Here is a 23,142-nt window from a genome sequence, read left to right on the forward strand (position 1 = left end):
GCACCGGCTGCAGCCAGTTCTGGGCGCAGGTTGCCGCATTTCCCTCCCTCCCGCCGGCCGTGCGCGGCCGCAAGTGACGTCAGAGCGCGGAGCGGCCAATGAGCGGCCGAGTTATTTATAGCCGGGAGTTAAAGGCTCGGAGTTTGCCTAGCAACAGTCGGCGGAGGCTCCCGTGAGAACGGCTCCGGGCTGCGCTCCGCCAACAAAGGGCGGCCGGGCCGGGGCGCTCCGCTCCGCTCCGCGTTGGGGCGGGGGGATGCGCGATGCTGCGGGGCGAGTTCAAAAAATAACAGCCGTGAAAGCACCGAAAAATAATCATAGTAAAAAAGAATGAAAATAAAGTAAAAATCGGGAATTAAAAAAAAAAAAAACAAAAAAACCAACAAATACCCACAGTAAGTGAAGGCACCGCTCCCCACACCCCGCGACCCCCGGCGGTACGTACCATGGCCTGCTCGATCTTGTTGTCGATGGCTACCACGCTCGCACCGGAGGAGCTGCGGGAGACACAGAGAGAAGCGCACGGGGCGCGTTAGCGGCGGCGCGGGGACGCGGATCCGGGCGCGGGCTGCGGGATGCTGCGGCCCCGCGGACAAAGGCACCCGCCCGCCCGCGGCGCGTATTTACCTACTGTCGAGCCTCAGGGAGGAGCTGTCGGTGCCCAGCAGGGACGAGAGGAAAGAAATAGAGAAATGCCTCAGTTGATAAACTCCTAGATCCATTGCCACCGGTCTACAACATTGGGCATTCATGCGACCGCGGCCGGGAGCGCTGCCCTGCTCCCCGGGCACACGCGCGGGGCGGGGCGGCGGCGGCGGGGCTGCGCGGGGCGGCCGGCGGCGGGGCTGCGCTGGGCGAGCTCCGGGGTCAGCGCTCCGCCGCGCCGCACAAAACCTGGCCATCCCGGCCCCCCTTATAATTTATGCGGGGCCGCCGCCGCCTATTGGCTGAGCCGCCGCAGGGGCCCGCCCCCCCGCGCATCTCATTAGCCTGTCGCCCCGCCCATCGGCAGAGCGCCCCCCCCCCCCTCCGCCCCCCGCTCCGGCCGGCAGCGCCCCGCGGCGCCCACGCGGGACGGCCCCGCACGCGTGGGGAGGTTGGAGATGCGGACGGGGGGGAGCGGGGGCCGTGCCCACGTCGGAAGCATCGGGAAGAGGAGCGCGGCTCCCGTGCGCGAGAGGAGCCCTTAATCCCTTCCATTCTCCCACCAGCGAGAATGGAAGGGATTAAGAAAAATAACAAGCGAAGTATTACGAGTAATCATTAGAGAAATACCGAATAACCAACAGTAAGGAGGCGCGGGGAAGCCCGCCCGGCGGCCCGGCCCGTGCGGTGGTGGCCGGGCTCCTTCCCGCGCCGACAGCGCCACCTATCGGCCCGCGGCTGCACGGGCACGCGTGCGGGGCTGCTGCACGCCCGCATAGCGCCCGCGCTGCCCGCCTGCTCCGCTTTACACACGCACTGACTGCTCCTACGGCCTTCCGCATCACACCAAGCATCGATTACTCAGGCCAAAGAAAAAAACCAATTCGGGTGTTTACAGCGAACTTGGGCAAGACCTCTGGTCCCGTGCATATCGCAGGTGCTGCTCTCAGCAGGAAGCTGAAGGCACCCAATAATCACCTTAAGGCCAAATATAGCACTTGCGTATCTGCATCATCCACCCCAGATTACTGCCCACACCGGCATCTGCAGCGACTGCTGCTCTGGGGTTGGCACAAATGATAAGTGAATTATCACTGTCCTGCTGCAGGACATCAGCAGGCATTTGCATGAGCTTTCATTGGCACATGTAAAAATAGAGCAGTGGCTGCATTCTAGGATGATTGCTGCTACTGCCACAATGATTGATCGTTATGAAATAAGTGGAATGATGCCATTTAATAATGACAGCAAAATGACATCATCCTCGGGCTAAATTAACAACAAACAACGCTGCCCCCTTCTAATCTATATTAATAAATCCTCACGAACGAGAGAGATACGATCCTCAGTCCCATCCCCACTTAAAGGCATTAACCATATTCCATTAACTTCAGTGAGCTTTCAGCAAATTCCTTCCTTTATTTTTAGCTGCCTACAAGCCTGAGCTGTGATTCAACAAAGCTGTCAGCTGCGCAAGCAGGACTGTGTACCCACACCCATGTTCTGCTTGTCCCACCCCATAGAAAAGGCAGCCTCAAGTGTCCCTTTATGGCTGGGAAAGCAGCAAGCTCCCAAATCAGCCAGGGAACAGCAAACACGACATGTGCTGCCTCCATCCCAAACATCTGGTGGGGAGGAGGAGCGAGACAGCACTCAGAGAATCAAAGAATATCCCAATTTGGGACCCACAAGGACCCACAAGGACCAATAAGCCCAACTCCTGGCTGCACATGGGATCACTCAAAACTGAAACCCCATGTCTGAGAGCGTTATCCAAACACTCCTTGAACTACGGCAATCGGGGCTGTGCCCACTGCCCTATGCAGCCTGTTCCATGCCCACTGCCCTCTGGGGCAGAACTTTTCCCTAACCCCTCCAAAGGCTGCCCCAAACTCTCTTTCTCCTTACCTCTTCATCAATTTGCCTCCCCTCCTGCCATCCCACCATGATATCAGCACACACTGCAATACGAGGCTGCCATTTGGACTCGCTTGCTACCCCACAGCCCCAGAAGAGAGGCAGGGACGTGACCGTGGTGTCACCCAAAACCTTCTCACCATCTCCAACGCCTCAGTCAGGGACACAAGGCAGCATTTTAGACACAGACTCCCACAAGGGAGATGGGCTGCCCCTGCTCCTTCAGCAGAGCTCCTCTCCCATGCACAGCCAGGCCGCCCTGATGCACATCCCAGGGCAGGCACTGACAGATGTGTGCTCAGCAGAGCACTCAGCAAGGAGCTCATAGGCACGCTATGGTATTCAGAAAGAAACTAACTGCTCACATTGAAACGTATGCCACAGCCAAAGATTTTTTCTTAGCAAACTTCACCACTTGCAGTGTTTTAGCCCTGTTGCTCCCATTAAGTTATTTCCTCTCGTCTCAATTTAATCACGCTAAGCACTCCTTGTGAAGTGCTTTTCATTGTAAGCATATAATGAGGTGCAGCACAGAACTACTTTGTCTCTACACAGCTCTGCTTTGGCACACCCTGGGTGCTCGTTACAAAGTGCTTTACCTTGCAAGTACCTCATCAATGGATGCTTCCTTCAGATGCCACCTCTGAACATCCCAGGCAAGCGTCTCCTGAACTCCAACTACACCTCATCTTCAGATTATGCTGTGGAAACCACACCAGGAATCACACAAGCAATCCCACCACAGCACACCTTCATCTTACGCCATACAGACACAGGCTGACATCCTGCAGACTGCAGCTTTCAACTAAAACAACAGAAAAACTCACAAGGTTAAATAAAAAGTTGGTTAATTACTCAAGAGAAGACCACATTAATTGGATTCCACAGGACAGTAAATGACAAAGCAGTATTCTGCCGTAATATTCAACGATTCAAAGCTTTGTGTTAGCAGCAACCCCCACAGTATTAAACTCTGGGAAACTGCTCGAAGTAACAACTTGGAGTACACTGACTGCAGTTAAAATCAAGGGTTATTTATCTCAATAGGCCATGACGTTTTCCCCATCTCAGTGAGGATAAAAGAGTGAAGAAGCTGCACAGAGAGGTTTTCCCCTCACTAAGTCAGAATTCTTTTTTTTTTAAACACTAAGGGCCATGAAAAAAAAGCAAAAACATTCAGAGTCTAAATTAAGAACACAGAATCTCAGCCAGCTTCCTCTTCCAGCCTCCAACTTGCAGCTATGATTCTTCTTTAATGACATCAAGCCAAGGAGAACTTATTGCTCAGCTCCAATGGCCAACAGGTACTTTATCTTCTGGTTTGACTTCTGCAGATTGCTCTGTCCATCTCTCTAAAAAGAACAGCGCCGAGTACCAAGAAGTTCTTCCATTTTTCCAACTGTTTTTTCTCCCACAAGGTGATAAAGATATATTTGCATCTATAACTTGGTTTCTGAGGAAGCTGGTTTTACACCTAAGAAAAACCCAAAAAAGGGAAAGCTATGCAGGATCTTCTGCTAGCAAAGTGATGTACTCTGTGTGTGCTTTGTTTGTTTTGTTGTTGCCAGATGTGCAAGCAAAGCTAAATAAATATTCAGAGGAAAGAATACATATGCCCCACTGGGATTCTGGAAATAACCCGGCAGCATCTCTGATTGCAGTACACACACAGAGGCATCCTGCTGCGCACACCGCATGGGAGGCAGCGGGGTGCATTCAGAGGCAAGGAGAAAGCCATAGAAGATCAAAAGATGAACAAGGAGTGGTGCTCACTGGGCTCCTCTGAGGATATCATCTTTCTTCTTTACAGGGAACTAATTGCAAAGTCAAACCCAGTTGTTTTAATGAGAGAATTATAATGAATCTATTCATTTTAACGTTGGCAAAATAAAAGATAAGGTTTGTATTATACTTGGATATAGACAAAGAACCCACTCCTACTGTTCTGAGAGCACTCTGCAAGAAAATAAGATCCATCTTACAGCAACTCTGGTGCTGGGAGAGGACCTGGGACATTTCATGAGCTCACCCACAGATAACTTACTAGCAGCACAACTGGGATAAGGTCCCACATACATCCAGTGGGTTCTATTTCAATGTCTCAGAATCAAGCAAGGTTTATCATAATCCAAATCCTGAAACTGGAGCCAATTGCTACTCACTACCTATCTTTCAGGAAGCACACGTCTGCAGGAACACACAGTCTGAGAATCACAGGCTTCACTAACTCTGTAATCCAAGCTTAAAATGACAAAGTGTAAAATACTTGCTTTAATTAGAAGCCTTCCTTGGTCCTGCTCTTGACCAGAGACTGCAGCAGAAAGACATCCACCACACTAGCACTTTACAAGTTTACATATCTAGGAACTGTTTTCTCCCATCATCAAAAAAGCTGCATACAACCTCACACCTTGCTGCTGCAATCCTCACAACGGCAGAGAAGAAAAATATTTTGTGCTGTAAAGCAGCATACATGGAAAAATAAGAAAGTGTCACAATTTTATGTTTCACTACTATAGCAAGTGGTTTGGCAGTGACACGAGGAGTGCTTGGAAAGCCCCAGTTCTCCATGCCTAACAGCCAGCAAGGGCTGACTGGGGAATGGCCAGGTCTCCAGGACTGTGTGACATCCCCTGACCCCAGCTGGCACAGCACACTGTGATTTCATCACCACCTTGAAAACCAAACAGCCTATTTCACCTGAGACTGAGAAGGGCCACTGTATTGTGTTTGTCTGTTTGTTTTTAACTCTTACTGCTCATTCCCCTTCAGACTGCTGAAAAGTCACCCGGCCACAGCCAAGTCACACCTGTGGGAGCATTTGCTGGTGCTGAGTGGAGGGGGGGGCACAGACCTTATTCCTTCCACCTCCACTGTCCCTAAGCCCTGTAAAGCCTGTGTCCCTTACACTTTTTTTTTTTATACCACTAATCCTTTCCTTCCTCTTTCTTCCACTTCCTGTCCTTTTTTTCTAATTATGCCCCCTGAAGCTATATTGGATAATAATAATTCAGTCACACTCATGAAGAAGTTATTTGGCCTAACAGCTGGTATATACTTCTCATGGAACATTGTTTTTCCTTTGATGGTAACACTTCAACTCAGTGCTTGAAACCAAGCCTTGTATTTCACACAGTGATGTCTTACAATATCTTCTGGAGACCAAAGTTAGTTATAGAGATGATTACAGTTCTTCCTGCAATTTGCACGTTGACAGACTTATCTTCAGAAATCATGTATGGAAGAGAAGGTGAATTCAATGCTGCTTTTTTTCCCCTCAGCAGATGCACTGATAGTGTAGGACATCTGGAGAGAAGCCCTTCCACAATTTCAGTCTCTAGTATGTTCAACCTGAATGGAAACTTTCATTTATAGGAACCAAAAACCAGGTACCTCCACCCATTCAGGAAGCAGGAGGGAATTTCCACAAACATGCAAGAAATACCACCCTGAAGACTTGCTACCCTCATCAATCACTGAAATCAGGCATCTGCTGAACGATGCCTCTTTCCTGCCCAGCCCATGCTTTTGTTTTCCCTTCCTGTGGGAATGAGGACAAGAAGAACTGAGTGCTTAGAATCAGGGTGCACAGCTACAGCCAGCACAGGGAAAGTGCTCCGGGCACACCTTCAGGGGCTTAGAAGCACAAGTGCCACTGACTCGCAACTGCAAGAAATTTCAGAGTACATCCATTTCAGTCTTCCGTGCTCAAGGAAGAAATTGTGAAGCAATAATGATTTAGAAGAATGCAAAAGACCTGCAAGACCTGAAGACTATGAACTGAAGACAAATAAGTTTTTTGATCCAACCTGACTTCACCCTGGGGCTGCTCACTCTATCGCAGCATTTCTTTCCTGCAGTTCTGTCCCATGTGAATCAAAGAGGAGCCAGAACACAGATGTGCAAGCTCAGCATATTTTGAATGTGTCCCTGTAGCCCCTTCCAGGGCAAAGAGTGCAAGAAGCTGGCACAGGTCCATGTCACCTACAGAACAAAGCCTGTAGAGCCCACAGACCTCACTCTCCTTCAGCTGGGGGCTCAGCATCCCCCAGTACTCTACAGCTACACCAGAGGAACAGAGGGATTTCCTACAAAGCTCTCAGTTTACAGACTGGAAGGAGACCTGTGGAAGCACCCTGAGCACTGACATTTAGCCACCCTTGAGCCAGACATTCTGCAAACAGCAGAAGATAATCTTTTAATACACAACTTGCGAAGGAAAGATTACAGCATATTATTTCATGCACATTCAACACCTGGGTAATCGTCCTTGCACAGAGCTGGCTGAGTTTATGAATGGTGTCCTGCTTATGGAGCAGTCCATTCCATTCCCTCAACACTGCTGATGACACTTTTCTGGTAGATACCTACCTTAAAATATACTTTGTAAGCTATTTGAAGAGCCTTTTGCACAAAACAAGGTCTGAACTCCTTCCTATATGGCACCAGGCCTGAAGCAGTTACATAATCCTCCAGAAACCAGTCACTGAGATGACACCTTGAATCTTTCTGGCTGAAAAAACAATCCTCCAAACAAAAACCCCATGAAAACAAAACCAACTCCAGCATCAGAAGGGTGAGATGAGCAACCCTCTTAGTCATGCATGAGAGTCCAAAACAGCTCCCGGGTCCATTTCCTCAATCTCATGCACCACTCGTGCCCTGCAAGGTGCAGAGCAGGGGAATTCCTCTGTCTCTTCTCAACTGCTGCCCAACGCTGGAGGCTCTGGGCGGGCAAAGGGATCATCAATCAGTATGTTGAGTACAAGCAGGCACGACAAGTTACAAACAAAAATATTTGTAAGTGAATGTTTGAGTCACAGGGCAGCACTGGTGCAGATGAGTAGGCTCCTGCCTTCAGTTCATTTGCCAGAACCTGTTTCTCAGCTCTGTTTCTGCAGAGCTCAGCATTCTGAAACAAGCCACTGAAGAAGAATCACTGAAATGAATCAGAGATTGGAGTTGAGGGAACTGACTTAACACCGACGGACGGAAAGATGTCAGTGCGCCTGAAACAATCCTGGGAAGGACTGAGATCTGGTTCAGGCAGAGGGAACAATTCCCTTTAAAGAGAGAAGTTTAAGAGGCTGTCAGATCTTTGGGTTTATATTTACATATTAGAGGTCATCCACTTAGTATCTGTCTAACGATGAATTAAAGCCTTCCTTCTAAAAACAGCAGGAAGGACCAGCCCAGAAGTGGGATTTCTATGCACTGTATGTGACAGGGCCTATCACCACAAAGCCTGAATGCCCTTCACTGAGGTACGCTTTAAACAAACTGAAGATCCTCAAGTCCAGACAACAGCAATTGAAATATAAAAGCACAGACAGTCTGAAGTTTTTGATCCTGCCTTCAGGTTTGTTTGTTTGTTTTTAATGTATTTTAATCAAGCCAACACCTTAGCAAACCCAGGAGTTGGCTCCTGCACTCAGCATTCCCTTCATCCAAAAACCACTGAGTGTTGCACCCTGAGAACTCAAAATAAGACCTGGGATTCGTTGTTCTTCCTTAGCAAGGTGCACACAACCTCAGCCTCCCAGAAGTTGCTGTGTGTAACTTGGAGAAGGCCAAATGCTTCCTTGGATTTGGCCTACACATTCAGTAGGCTCAGTCTAGGAAGGAAAGTAACCGTACTTGGCAATATTAGCCAAGAACAGCTGCAAAAGTGGTTAGAGTTTTTCCTTCATTTGCAACCCATGGTGACAGTCATAGTCTTACCCAGAAAAACAATCAGAGCACCTCTGCAAGAGAAATAAAGTCAACAACAGCGTGAGAAGCAAACAGGAAATGGCTTGCTGAAAAATAACAGAGCATCAAAAGTCCCTGTATGAAGCCAGTATGCTTCAGAGATGTTACAGCATACTGCTATCTCTATCAGTGAAAATTAGGTAGAGTAAAACACTCCAACAACACAGAAAAGCTAAAACACAAAAATCACACCCTTCTATTCTACCCTATAGAATCACAGAATGGCCTGGATTGAAAAGGACCACGATGATCATCTAGTTTCAACCCCACTGCCATGGGCAGGGTTGCCAACTGCTAGACCAGGCTGTCCAGAGCCACATCCAGTCTGGCTATCACACGTTTTCACTACGCACTGTGTGATACAATGACTTCTGGTAGGAAACCACCTTCTCAGTACTAGATTTCTTGTTCGGTAACACAGTGACAGAGGTTATGGCTGCATACACACACTGCTCAACTATAAAAGACTTGTCATTATTTTCAATTGCTATTATAAAAGATTTCCATTACACTGGTTCCACAGGCATCCAGATGAATTAATGTAGCATAGCTGAACATTCATTTGAAAGCTCATGCATATTTTCAGAAACTGTCAGCCACAGTAAAGAATTAGAACTTAAAAAGGAGGCTTTCCAAGGTATGAATGTCTATTTTTTAAGAAGGCAGGATTCACAGAGGAAAGCCATTCTCTGCAGGCACTCACACAAACAGCGTGACAAGGCGAAACACATTAACTATCCGTCAAAGGTTTCTGAGAGCAAGGTGTGGCACAACAAGAGCACCAGTTCGGAGGTCTGAAGCTATGAGGGACACATTCTGCATTTCCTCCCACCACAGGCTGTTTGCCTTTTGTGCACACAACTGTACAATGTGCAAAGTGAGGTATTTTTCCAGCAAAATGTATTTTAAATCAGCAGCGTAAAGCAGCTCTTCCCATTCACCGAGTTAGGTGATAGTTCTTTTAAATGCTAGAAAGGCATTAAATCAAAATAAAACATGCACTGCACATTTCATTACGTGCAAAAGAAGGTTAACAAATGTCACCTGCAGAAGGGCAAGCTGCATTTCATCACCTTTCCAAGCATTTAAGAAGGCTGACAACTAAACTTGGAGTATGTGACAGTAAAGATTTTTCAAGGCTGGTAAATAAGTAAGCCACTCTATATGGCACAGTTCTCTCAACCATTAATGTAGTTGGAAATGGTTTTAACAAGTGCCAAACTTGTTAAAGTCTAACCTAAAGTTTAGAAGAAGCATTTCTACATACTTGCTCAAACAAAATAGCTTAAGAAACCACTGAAATAATAAAAGAGAGACAAGTAAACCAAGCATCTAAAAACATCATAAATACCTCTTTAGGTGCTGCTGTAGTTCCAAAAACAACACTTTCATGGTTATTCTGCCACAGCCCCGTTTCTGGAGAAATGTCACTTTCATTGATGTATCTATTTAGTACCTGCTGATTAGCTTTCCCAGAGCCACAGCCTGAAGAAATACCTTTCAATCCTTGGCAGCCATGAGATTAGCATTAGCATTCCACTATTAACCGCGAGTGCTGAGCTCTGCAGCACTTTCAAGAATCACAAAGCCTTGCCCGTTAAAGATTATCCACCTGCTTCTATTCAAAGTTGGCACAGTTTAACAGTGGTTGGTCACGATCAACAAAAACAAGAAGGGCAATGGTGACGACACCGCAGATCTCGAGATCACGTGATATTGTTACATAAAGCATCAAGAGCGATTAAAATCTTCTCGATTAGGTTTTCACATCTCAGAGCAACGCATCTGCTTGCAGCAGTGCCAATTTCTCTAATGCAGCCAGCTCCCACATTCCGTAAAGCAGATGGTAACTGCTACAGGTTGCTAACGCTGCTTAGAGAAAGAGCTGAGCTACACTATTTCTCAAAGATCCAGCACTTAATGACAACGGTAATTAGTCACGGAACTAATAGTACTGGGTCAGCCCCTCCAAAAAAATGTATTACTCAGGCCCTGCTGTTATCACCACAAGCACTATCGATGACAATTACAGACACGATGTGACTGATCTTCTGCAGACCAGATAAAGATGACTCATCAGTTGGGCCAAGCTGTGTATCACTTCCAACACTCAACTGAATCACAGAATGGCCAGAGTTGGAAAGGACTTCAAGAATCATGGATCTCCAACCCCCTGCCACAGGCAGGGCCACCAACCTCCACATTTAATACTAGACCAGGCTGCCCAGGGCCCCATCCAACCTGGCCTTGAACACCTCCAGGGACAGAGCATCCACAACCTCTCTGGGCAGCCTGTTCCAGCACCTCACACTCTCTGTACAGAACATCCAACCTAAATCTTCCCTCCTTCAACTTAAAACCATTTCCCTTGTCCTGCTGTTATCTATCCTTTCAAAAAGTTGATTCGTCTCCTGTTTGTAGGCTCCCTGTAGGTTCTGAAAGGCTGCAATGAGGTCACCCCGCAGCCTTCTTTTCTCCAGGCTGAACAAGCCCAGCTCCCTCAGCCTGTCGTCACAGGGGAGGTGCTCCAGTCCCCTGATCATCATCTTCATGGCTCTCCTCTGGACCCTCCCCAGCAGCTCTGACTTCCTTGTACTGGAGGCTCCAGACCTGGACACAACTGATACTGTATATTCCTCCTCACAGAAATACACCACGGTAAGAAACGTTAGTGCCTTCTAGCACAAATGTAACACCAAGCTGACTACAAACTTACTTGCACCTACCTACCACCATCTAACCCTGATTCATAGTCAAAGAATCCTTCCAGGGACCTCTGAAAGCCATCCAACTCCCCTGCACTGATCAGGGACATTTAGCATTCTCCATCCTCCATCACAGTGAAAGCTCGCGCTGCAAACAAGTTTACTGACAGAAATTACCCTCCATGCAGAGGTCACAGGCTACTGAAGGCACGACAGCAAGAACCCTGACTGCACAGGGACAGTGGGCATTGATGTTACACACCTCAATCAGATGGAAGTCACAAAAATGGAAGGGCAACACCAGAAATCAAACCTTGCAAGTGTTACTTGAGCTCACCTCTGATTGCTAAATCAGTATCAGATGCGTTTCCAATAGGTTTTGTAAGACTAAATTGCAAAAAAAAAACTAAAAGGAAGGGCCAAGCACATTGGCTCAGAGCATGGCTATCTGTTATTTAGCTGCACTTCTGCTCTGCCTTGCTGTGACACTTTAAAGAGATGACTGATGGCAACAGACCCAGGTATTACATGGTAAAGACAAAATCTAACCCGGCTCAGGGGAGGGAACTGCAGGAAGGGGGAAGCCCAACCCAACTTATCTGCACCAACAAAACCATCATCATGAAAAGGCAGTATTTTGGCTAGGAACCAGAAAGGAAGCAAATCAACAGAAATAACACCTTGGTCCGGCCAGAGGGAGGATTAACTGCTTGTTCCCAAAGCCAAAAGAGAGCTCAGATAAGTTAAACTGGCATCAGAGCTGTCGTGTGAAACAGTGCAGAATATTTCTAATTGGTCTTCCCAGAACCTGGTAAGCCTTGCTTGTAAAGACAGGGCATCATGTTTCTTTCAAAGTACACCAAGCAGATTGAAATAGGCAAGTCACACTTCAAAATATTTGTTTTTCTCTCATTACACCAAGTCTGTCTCCCTCACCACAGCACTTAAATGGGAACAGCCATGGCAAACTTGAGCTTCCTCCTTGCACTCCCACTAAAACCCAATTTGGTAGGGTCAGTCAGATTGCAGAGCATTGTACCTCGATGCCTAGAGAAGCAGCAGTAAGGTATAAAGGCACTACCAAAATGCTGCTTGCTTTGAAAGCACAAATCTACCTTCAAAAGCTTCAAATGAAAACTAACGTGATACAAGTGCATAAAAAAAAAAAAGAGATGGAATAACTTTTAGAAGTAGCTGGACTTTCAGCAGTAAACTGGAAACAAAGGAGTCAACAATGATTGACATCAACAACTACAAGGATGAGAAAGTCTGACTTAGGACTGCTGAATTACTTCAATAATCAAGATGAAGTATTTCTTTCTTTAATGAGCTGAAACATCAAGCTGAATAGAATAGAATCATAGGATTGTTCAAGTTCAAAGGGATCCTTGAAGGTCATCTAGTCCAATCCCCTGCAATAAACAGCTAGATCAGGTTGCTCCAGTTTGATGCTGAGTGCCTCCAGGGATGTGACTAAGGACCATAGATTAGTGGGCAATATCGGTGGTAGGTGCACAATTGGACTAGATAATCTTAGAGGTCTTCTCCAGCTTTAATTAATCTATGTGGCATCCACCACATCCCTGAGCAATTATCCTACAGCCTCCCTTCCCAATTCTGTGACCCACAGAGCTTACAGTAGGATTGCCATCAGAGGCAGGCAGGCTTGGCTGAAGCCATACCCCACAGAACTACACCAAGACCCAAACGTTTCAGATTCCAAGCTGCCCTTCTTACAAACTTCAACACTCTTCTTGCCATCTGTGCTGCCTGCATTCCTCTCTCTAAAGTTGTACTGTTGATACCAGCAAGGAACACAGCCCATCTCTATAAGCACTGTGGTCACAGATGTTCTTCAGAATGTCTAAGCAAAGAAATACGCATTACAAGTATGCTGGCATGGAACAGAGATGAACGCAGAGTGTTCTTAGCCTTTTTCTTGAACGGTCTCTGCTTCTCCCTTTTCTATTCTAAGATGTTTTTTGAACAGGAGCTCCACAAGACCACTACAAACCAGGTCCAAGAAGTCATGCACATCTCACCTAGACACTGCTTAGCTTCTCTGCAGCTCTGACACAAACCTGTGTTTCCTCGGTAGCCAGAAGGATCTTGACACGTTAGCTCTGAAAAATCCATTGATCAGAGACCAACCTTTACATGCTAAATATAATTCATGTAATATAAACAGCCATATGTACTATCATCTAATGCCCACACAAATAAAAGGATACTATAAAAGTCATCTTTTCATCGTCCTCCTCCTCCTTGTGAGCTTATGTTAAAATTTGCTCTGATTATTAAAAGTCATGGCAGAGTCAGTTTGAAAAGAGGTGAAACAGATGTTAGATACACACATAAATATACAACTTTTTATCTATAGATAATATATATTTATAAGAATATAAGATATGCACACATACGATGCAGGACTACTGAATAAATTCAGCTGCTTTGTCCAGCAGAAAAGCAGCTGTGCTGCTGGGCTCACAAAGAGGAGCCACAGGCAGCTCCAACTCTGACAATGCTGCGTGCCTTCCCTCATGCTTCAGCCCCATTTGTGCTGACAACTTCACAGCACGGCAGCACTCACAAGCTCCATTTGATACTAATTCTCCAGTTGTTACAAATAAAATTGTTTCTTCATTCCCGATTCAAAAGCACAAATTCATCATCCCAAGGCATCACCTTTTTATTCGGGGCGTTTGTGACCCAAAGGAGTTTTATCGGTTCGATTCATCACCTTCATGAAAAATAGCAAAGGATTTGCTTTGTCAGTTACTGGACTGAGACCAAATTAAATTTTAAAACATAACTGCTTCAGAGGGAGGTATTCCAATAACTGATTTCTCTTGCAATCGTTCCCATAAATTTCCCGATTCTGGTTACACAACTAATTAAAAATATTGCTCAGTTACGTGCAGGTCAACAACTTACAGGTAATAGAAACCACAAAGAAATTGTAAGTCAACCGGATTAACTAAGTGACGGAACATTTTTACTGCTTTGAAAAATAGCCTCTAGCTGCAACTGAAAAAAAAAAAAGCCCAAAGTACAAGGATCTTCTTTCTTCTCCTGTCACATTCAAGAATTCAGCACCAAGCTATGCTTTCTTTCCTTTGTCCTGAACCATTCTGGCTGTTATATAAAGTGACAGATTGCGCACAGATGAATTATCACTGTGGGTACACCAGGATGTCAGATATGGATAAGTTTTAGCATTTAATGAAACAAAAAACAACAAGATTTCATGCGTGATCGCATCAGGGTACCCAGTCTCCCCCCAGTAGCTGCAATACCCAAAGGGGAGAAGGCAGAGCATTAAGGTATTTCGCTTGCTGTACTCAACAGTTTTGCTTTAAAAAAAAAAAAAAAATACAGCAGCCTCAGTTTGGATTCAACCTAAGTGAATTAATCTGGCCTTCAGCCAGCAGCATTTATCGTTTATGTCAGTCTGAATGAAGTTCAGCACTCCAGCGCCGATCCCTGCGCGCGTCACACATCAGCGAGTTAGCTGCCCCATGCCAGGGAGTAAACACTGTGCAGGTTTGGTTTGTCTTCCATGTACCAGGGAGTGCTTTGAGACAGCCCAAGTAATCCAGACTTTACCATAGGTAAAAATGCAAAACTAACTAACTGAATAAAAGCCAACTAATCTTTACACTGCAGCACTACAGTAAAAGTTTGCAAATTCTGATGTGAACACTGGTGCTTGTTCAAGCAGAACGTACACCTAACAAAGCATTCCAGCTCTTCTCAAAGTTTTACAATTGCAAACCTACAATCCTTAATATATTTGAGAGTTTTAATGATTATAAAAACAGTGATGGAAGACTGATAGAAGCCACTATTTAGGATCTCCAAAGTCTGTTGTGTGATTACAACAGTTTCCAGACAACACTATTATAGAAGTTAGAAAAACATAACGCAATGAACTTGCAGTGCTTGCTGTTGTAAGAGGTGTTCTAGATACCATTTGCATCACAATTTATGCATTTTTTTATGCTTGGTTCCCACTACACACCTCAATCAATTCTCATGGTGCACTTCAGCACGGTGTGTTCCGCAAGGCTGCTCAGCAGACACAGCAGCACACAAACAAACCTGACTTCAGAAAACATTCATTAGTACCCAGCAGTGAAGAGATGCATGCAGAAATATCAAGGGAAATGAAGCTGATGAGAAGAACTGAAAAAGCACAAGAGGCTGTACATTGGCACTGAAGTGAAAGACAAGCATGTGGATGCCAAGTCTGGGCAGTGCCTCGTTCCAAATGCCAGCAGCAGCAGTCATGGCTGCACTTTTGCTATCCTGGCGTTTTGAGCTGATGTTATAAACTGCAGTTAGAGAAAGAGACTTATTTTAGTTCACCACTAAGCAGCCCTTCTCCCCCAAAGAACTGTATCTTTGGCTATTAACATCCCAGCTGTGGATCTTAGTAATAGTCTTCTAACTCCTTGATAGCCACCAAGTGATAAGGTAAGGCTTTGAGTTAAAGATGAGCATTACAATAGCACAGAATTCATCTGCTCTGCTAGGCATGCTTTATATTTTTATCAAACCCCATCTAGCCCAGATCAGCTGTCCCTGGCACCCGTGAAACTCAAGCCAGCAGCATCTCTGATTAACAAGGACCCTGATTAACAGACTGACACAGCACTTTTTGCTGCAGGGGATAGTCAATTTATTTGGCATGTTATATCAGCTGAATACAAAACCAATAATGAAGGATTTATGGATACCAGCTAGGCTGAAGTAGGCAATCCCCCAACAAAATGTGCATATTTGCTTTTTGATTTATGAGAAAGCAAAGGTTGCATCTCAGTACCCAGAACATTTGCAGCCTCTAACCCAGATGCATCACTAGATGTGAGCTAGTGGTAACCAATGACAAATATTCCTGGATACCAGGAGGTTCGTGAAACTAAATCGGATCTGACATTACTTGATCACTCGCTAGAACTCACAGCACCACAGTTCCATGACAAAGGCTTTCCCTTTCCTTCAGACCCTGCTCAGACAGCAGTTCAGGACCAAATGCTGAGGCTCTGGGAGGTTGGCAACACATTTTCAAGAAGCCAACCTTACAAAGGCCAAGCAGTGCAGCAATCACCTCTGAGCCACCACACAGGCACAAGTTCCTATAGCAGTGATCTCCCTCCAGCATGGCAAGCTCAGCAGCTGCAGAGTGACCTCTGATATTCCCAAGAAGCTGCTGAGACCAGAGGGGGGGGGATCTCGCCACTCCGCCTTCACAAGCAGGGAGCTGTTAGTAGCCTCTCCTCAAAACTCTGCCATCCTGATCTTTCCTCATTTAGGGCAGAGGCTCTGCAAGGTGAGATGCAGCTAAAATAAAGCTCACTAGAGTTAAGTGCTGCCTTTCACCCCCAGGAACCCAGGCAGCAGCAGTGCAGGTGTTGCATCAGGCCTTCCTGCAGCACAACCAAAGCACCACATGAAGGAAGAAGGGTGTAACTCACTGCTGAAACAGAAACTTGAAAACTACTCTAAGCAAATAAATAAAAGCTATGATTTTAGTGTGGACACAGGAGCTGGACTCAAAGATCCTCATGGATCCCTTCCCATTTGGGAAATCTGTGATTCCATGGAGGTCATTCTGGGGAGCTGAATGCATGAAGATTTGCAAGGGTATTACTGCATCTCACAGAGAATGAGAGATTATCTTTATATGCACTGTTATGAATGAGACTGCAAAATGAAAGGTTGTATTTATGATGAAATTAAATATTAGGTAATAGTATAATAGAAAAAAACAGCTAGCTACAGATGAGAAAAACATGCCAATGAACTAAAGAAAGACATAAGACAAGAAAATAGAAATAAAAAGGCAAACGGAAGCAGGGAAGGAACAAGGAGAAAATGTGGACAGAGAAAATAGCAAGGAGAGCAAGGCATTAAAGGCAGAAGGGTCAGGAACTGTATGTGGGAGTGAAGAGGATAAAGGAATTACAGGCTAAAAATACCGAAAAGAAAGGTAACGGGATGTTATTTTTTAGTACATTTAATACAACAGCAGGAAAAAAATAGAACAATTCTGAAAACTTCAGATTTTTCTGGGAAAGGCAAAATATAGGAAAGGAAGGATTAAGAAACTAAATCTACGATAAGCGGTTGCCAAAGCCCTGCAATTTCCCTTGGCAGAGCAGGGCTTCAATTCATTACCCAGCACCATGACATCACTGTCTTACAGTGAGAGCTAAATAGAAACACAAGTATGCTACTCTGTCGCCCTTTTCTAAGTGAGCAGAAACATGAAAGCCTGCTATGACTCCTTAGTTCGTGCTCCAATCCTAAAAACACACTTCAGCCATTATACTTTTGATACCTCAGGTTATGTCAGCCAGGACCTCTGAATTGCTCTACTTAAGCCACCAGAAATGGCTGATGCTTGCACAGCTCATCCCAAAATGCTTCTCAGAGATCTGCCCATGCTGTCCAGCACTGCACAGTCACACACATAAACCCCTCCCCACAGCCTATTTTGGCAGCCAGGAGGTGCAGGTCAGCCCCAAACCAGCAGACCTGGGCTTAACACTGCAGCTGCTGTCCTTCAGTGGAGGTGGCTTACACAGGGCAGCAATTAGAAGCTAAAAGCCAGCCTACACTTGTCTTTTCATAATCACAACCTATTTAGGTACAGCAAGCACAAGGATTTTCAAGAGAACAGCACTGTGTGAGTTCCACATAATACAGCATCATCTTAATTCCACGGGGAGGAAGGGAGAGAGCAGGTGTTTCCATGGGGAGGCAGACACGAAGCTTACAAACACATCTGCATTCTGGTTTAAGTTAATAATGGCTATCATTTTATAACACTCAATAAAAATAAAACCTGACGTAAGGATTATATGTTCTAAACGCATTCCAAAAGCCTCTGTGCTTTTGGCTTCTGAATATCAATTTATCAAGTTATAAGGACTGAGAGCTCTTGTTTCCAAGTTCATTATTTTCTCCTTCGCTGAACTGTTCGATATCCCATTCAACATCTGCAGTGATCCCTGTAGGTACATACATACAGATCTAAGGCCAAGGAGGCAATCTGCTCAGGCATTCATGTCAACAAGCTTTCTATTGACAGAAGCTGAACTCCATGTTTTAGTAAGAGACACGAACATAGCTAACAAGACAAGTTAAATAACATTCTTTTCCTCTCGCTCCATCAGTGTATTCCACTATTGTATTTCTCAATGGGCTTGAATTTGTTGCATATGAAAGCTTCTCCTGCTGAGGTGTTCTTGCCTTCTCCTTTGTACTGGATCCAATAGCAAAACTAGTCTACCAAAAGTATTTTGTGCTACGTACCACATGGTTGGGACAGAAATGAAGGCAGAAATGAGAGGCTGACAGAGGGAAAGAGCAAATACATAAACATTATTCATTCCAGGCAGGTTTGGTTTCCTCTTCCTCACACTTACACCATCTACACTGTCAGGGTAAAGTCTTGCAGAGCACATCAGATGTTTTTGAAAGGAGAGGGTGGGGGAAGGAGGTTAGAAAGAGGAAACAGAAAAGCAGATAAGGAAGGAAACATTCAGGGCATCTCCCTGACTAATCTTCTCTTCTAAGGATGCTCATCATGGCAGGGGAATTGCCCTTTCCCAGTCTGCAGCTAAATGCATGCAACATCTGATTAAAGATTCATTGCACACTGCCAAGCAGCAGGTATGCTCAGTAAATATTGATATCAACAGACTAATATTTATCTGTGTCAGAAGATTATCAGGACAGTTAAGAGCCACATTCCAAAGAAGGTAAGTAGAAAAATAGGAAGAAAGAACAGCAGAGAAGAGCAAAAACAAAATTATAATCAAAGCTGTCGTGTTAACAGAAACAAAACATTAAGTATGAGTAAAATTAAGCCTGTTGACTATTTCAAGGTTATCTTACAATTATCTGACAAGTGACTGAATCATCTCTGCCTTTCCAAACACACTGACATTAATATTACCCAATTAGTTTTTACTAAAACTCCATCGATTTTTTTTTTTTTTTTTTTTTTAAACTGCTACACTGTCTGGTCCATCCAAAGGACCCCCTTAGGAACACAGTTTAGTGAGCTGACAGACTGGATGATCTTAGAGGTCTTTTCCAACCTTAATAGTTTGGTGATTTGTCAAGGTCATAGAATCATGGAATGGCCTGGGTTAAAAAGGACCACAATGATCATGTAGTTTCAACCCCCTGCTATGTGCAGGGTCGCCAACCACCAGACCAGGCTGCCCAGAGCCACATCCAGCCTGGCCTTGAATGCCTCCAGGGATGGGGCATCCACAACCTCCTTGGGCAACCTGTTCCAGTGCATCACCACCCTCTGAGTGAAAAACTTCCTCCTAATACCTAACCTAAACCTCCCCTGTCTCAGTTTAAAACCATTTCACCTTGTCCTGTCAAGGACCAGATAAGCCCATAGTTAAAAGAAAAAAGTAAATTAATATACCAATATCACTAAGTGTTTCCCAAAGCTTACTTCAGCACAGGCAAGGTCGGATGTCCAGAGGGCTGAGCCCAGCCTAAGGTACTTGTTCCTGCTGTTCTCCTCACTAGACATGGAAGCAGCCCAATAAAAAGAAAACCTTCCCTCATATAAAGCAGCTCTTCCCTTCCCCCCCATTGTCCAGTGTAATTCAAACTCTGAATGGGAAGCTCTTAAACTAATACCAAAAAAATCCGATCAATGAATAAAGTGAAACCTCTAATAGGCAAAGCCATCAGGTTCAGTATCTAATGGCATTCTGCAAGGTAACTAAGGATGATGCCCTTTTTGGGAAGGAGCTAAGTCACACCTTTGCTGTTCCTCTGCTTTGTTCTCCTGGCTGTCAGCCCATCCACTTCTCCACTCTCTTCTCTATGTCCCTTTCCCCCCCCCCAGATTTTGTGGGCTGGCACTTACTGGATTTCCCAGGTGTTCCCTCCCACCCCAGGAGACACTCAGCAGTCACCTTGCAAGCACAAAGGAAGCAAAAGGCAAAGAGCAAAGGGGAGGGCAATGGAAACCAAGCATGCGTGAATCACTTGAGTTGCTGATATCTCCACAGAGCATGGAGAAAAATTTTGTTCTGTATGTTTGTTTTTGTTGTTGTTGTTTTTAAACACAACCACTGTGTGAAGGGTTGAGGCACAGAGCCTGCAAGAACAGAACCATTTGACACTCTTACAAAAGCCAAAGTTAACAAGAGGGGGAGAAAATAATTCCTTGTTATCCTAAGCCCAAAGCCATTTCAGGCTCAGATTTTTTTACGCTCAACTCAACAGCAGTCTCAGAGAAGTGCTCCAAAGAGCTGGATTCTGTTTTTTAAAGACCCAGACCTTTGCTAAATCAAGTAGCAAAACCTATCTGAACAAACTACTTGTAGTCTTTGTTCTGTTTCATCATTAGTCTCAATTATTTCCTTGTCAACCCAAATTAAGAGGAAATCAGGTAGCCTTCAGTCAAAGCCTGCTGCTCATGTGTTTAAAAGAAAGCTTCTTCTAGAACTAAATGCTATTCCATAAAACCCATTCTCACTCTGTTTTTGATGGCAAGTGGCTGCTGCTTTCTCCTTCGAGGCCCACATTATGTAACAGCTTGGCTGCCTACAGAACATCACACATCACCATCCAAAAAAAGCAAAGAAAAAAATATCTATTTTTGCTGCAGATGAACAATCCACAAAATGTACAAAGCCAGCTTTTGGTGGGGGGGGTTGGTGGAGGGGGGGGGTGTTATGCTTTACTTTTTCACCAGCTGGATTTTGTAGCACAGTCAAATTGCCTCTGATCTCACTAAGCACATAAAATAACCACACAGCTTTTAAACATTAAAACAAGAACCTATCCCCTTTGACCACGTGCACAATGTTTGAGGAGAACCAAAGAGGTAAGGCGCATATTTTCATGCTCCCCATACAGCACAAGGCACAAAAACAGGAATCAGCAGCGCACAGGGCTTATGTAACCAGCGAGCCCTTGGTCTCACTGCAGCACAGCTGAGCTCTGCCTGCACTGAGCAGCCCCCGAAAGGCCTCCTGACATCCTGTAATTCACTTCTACAAGCACACTATGTCAGCAAAGCCTCCTTGCTTACAGCCGGGAACCTGAAACAAGAGAAATAAAGCCGTATCAGCACAGATAAGATCACTCACCTATTTTTCCCCCAAGCATCATATCATTTGGGAGCGCTATTCAACTGCAGTAATAATTAAGACTGCTTCAACAGTATCATACCTAAGAGAATTCTGTTCAAATACGCTGCTGGTACTGCAGCCTGAGCTATAAATAAGCCAGCTCTGCCTTGTCGGAGCAGTGCCTGCCCCCCTCTCTGCTGCTTCCCTCCCTCCTGTTGGGGTCTGGGGGCTTGGGGAGGCACCACTCTTCCTGGAGGTCCGATGCCGAGCAGCTTCAAAGGGAAAAGCCAGGCATAAATAAAATTTAAACAGAAAACCCTGAAGGAGGACTGAGAAGAATCAATCCCTAATAAGGTCAAACAATCACCATCATCGCACAGAAGTGCAAAACAGACAGATTTACTGCCTAAAACAACAGCATTAAAGCAGCCAGCACCTACTTCTATCAACTAACTGCATAGAAGCACACATATGCAGTCATCCAAAAGCTCAAATGCCCCTCAAGCAATGTTACACCACAGTGCCATACACCAGCAGAGCTTGCATCACAGGATGTCTTGAGCTGGACAGACCCACAAGGATCACCGAGCCCAAAACCTGGCTGCTCACCAGGCGACCAAAATTCCAACCCTATGTATGAGCACTGTCCCAGTGCTTCCTGAACCCTGTCAGGCTGACATCCTATAGGATCACAAAGGAGAATGGCCTTTCCCCAACCTGCTCCTTGCTAAGCTGGGCTTAGTAAAAACATTAAAACCAAGAACCCAAGTCGTGCAAAATCACAGTATTTTCTGCCCACTTTACGCTGTGATTTCTGAGCTCCACAGCCTATTTTTTTCCCCCCCAAGAAACCTATGGCTTCATTTTCTCTTGTACAATGCCATTCCTCCGAACACCCGCTGTGCTGTAGCTGCGGTCTTAAGTTTACACCACATAAAACTTCGAATTGGAGAGTTTCTCACGATTCCTGAAGGCACCACTTCCACAGGAGCACCATTTCGGTAAAGCAGGATTACCCTGCTTGCGCTCCCTCGACAAAGCTCCGCAGCTCGGGGCCGCGATGCCCGAGGCAAAGGATCGCCGTGCTCCCGGCGCAGCTCCCCGCACGCAGCCGGGCCGCGGTCCCACTCCGCCACCTGGCGGCCGCAGCCGGAGAGAAGCCGCCGCCGATCCCCGCTGTCCGCCGCGCCGCCAGGGGGCGCTCCGGGACCGGCGGCGGCCTCCCTACGCATCCCCTAGGGCCGGGGATAGCACGGCGAAGAGAGCTTCACGTGGAACCTACCTGATGGAAACACACGGGTCTGGCACACCAAAAAAAGCCAGGAATTCACCTTCCCTAAAATCTGGGTGTTTACTGCCAGAATACCAGAATTGCTTCAGATCAGTATTCATGCTGGCTTTTTCCTGAATAGTTTCCCCTTCTACACACCATCATTTTCACCATACTGGTGAGTAGTATTCTGTGTTCTTCCTTCACAAACACCGGAACACTTGAGGGTATTGAGTTTTGTTGGATTGGATGAGTTTGGATTCCTCCCAACTTGGGCTTTTTTGTTTGTTTGTTTGTTTTAAAAGAGCATCAGCCAACATGGCAAAGACTTGTTCTTCAATTGCCAAAAGCATCACTAGTGCAAAAGTGATGTCAGCACTGTTTTGTTAGGGAGCTGACCTTCCCTCGGAAGAGGCAGAACGTACACTTTGCCAGGTCAAGCATTAATGGAGACTATTGTTAGTTTACTTAGCCCAGCAGCGTGAAAGCTTGTAAAACAAGGCAGCATCAGAAAAGGTCTGGGATCACCTCAAGCTTCATCGTTCTGGCTCCATTCCAAAGATCAGGAATCCTGTTCACAAAACGTGTGAGGACATTGTGGAGGTAAACACACGAAAGTGATGAAACCTTGACTTTCTGGGGCTCCTGGACACCCTCCCCCATTGACTCACCTATACATGCAATGGAACATGGCGTCCTGCAGAAAGTTTGGCCCTACAAGATTTTGAACTCA

The 23,142-nt window shown here is 45.6% G+C and overlaps 1 protein-coding gene across 5 annotated transcripts in view; it reads right to left on the minus strand.

Annotated features, from left to right (window-relative positions):
* Positions 1-23,142, minus strand: part of TSC22D1 (TSC22 domain family member 1) — a 119,504-nt gene that overhangs the window by 40,556 nt on the left and 55,806 nt on the right. For 2 of the 5 annotated variants that reach the window (XM_031615658.2, XM_031615657.2), the window contains one exon: positions 446-497. The exons of 2 other annotated variants lie outside the window; for them this stretch is intronic. In XM_031615658.2, the coding sequence (XP_031471518.2) occupies positions 446-497 (52 nt within the window). Of the gene's footprint in view, positions 1-445; positions 498-627; positions 861-23,142 lie in introns of those variants that run through there. One more of the 5 variants, XM_031615659.2, reaches the window with a different exon arrangement.

The sequence above is a fragment of the Phasianus colchicus genome, chromosome 1 (assembly GCF_987193195.1).
Source record: "Phasianus colchicus chromosome 1, bPhaCol1.hap1.1, whole genome shotgun sequence".
Classification (NCBI taxonomy): Eukaryota; Metazoa; Chordata; class Aves; order Galliformes; family Phasianidae; genus Phasianus; species Phasianus colchicus.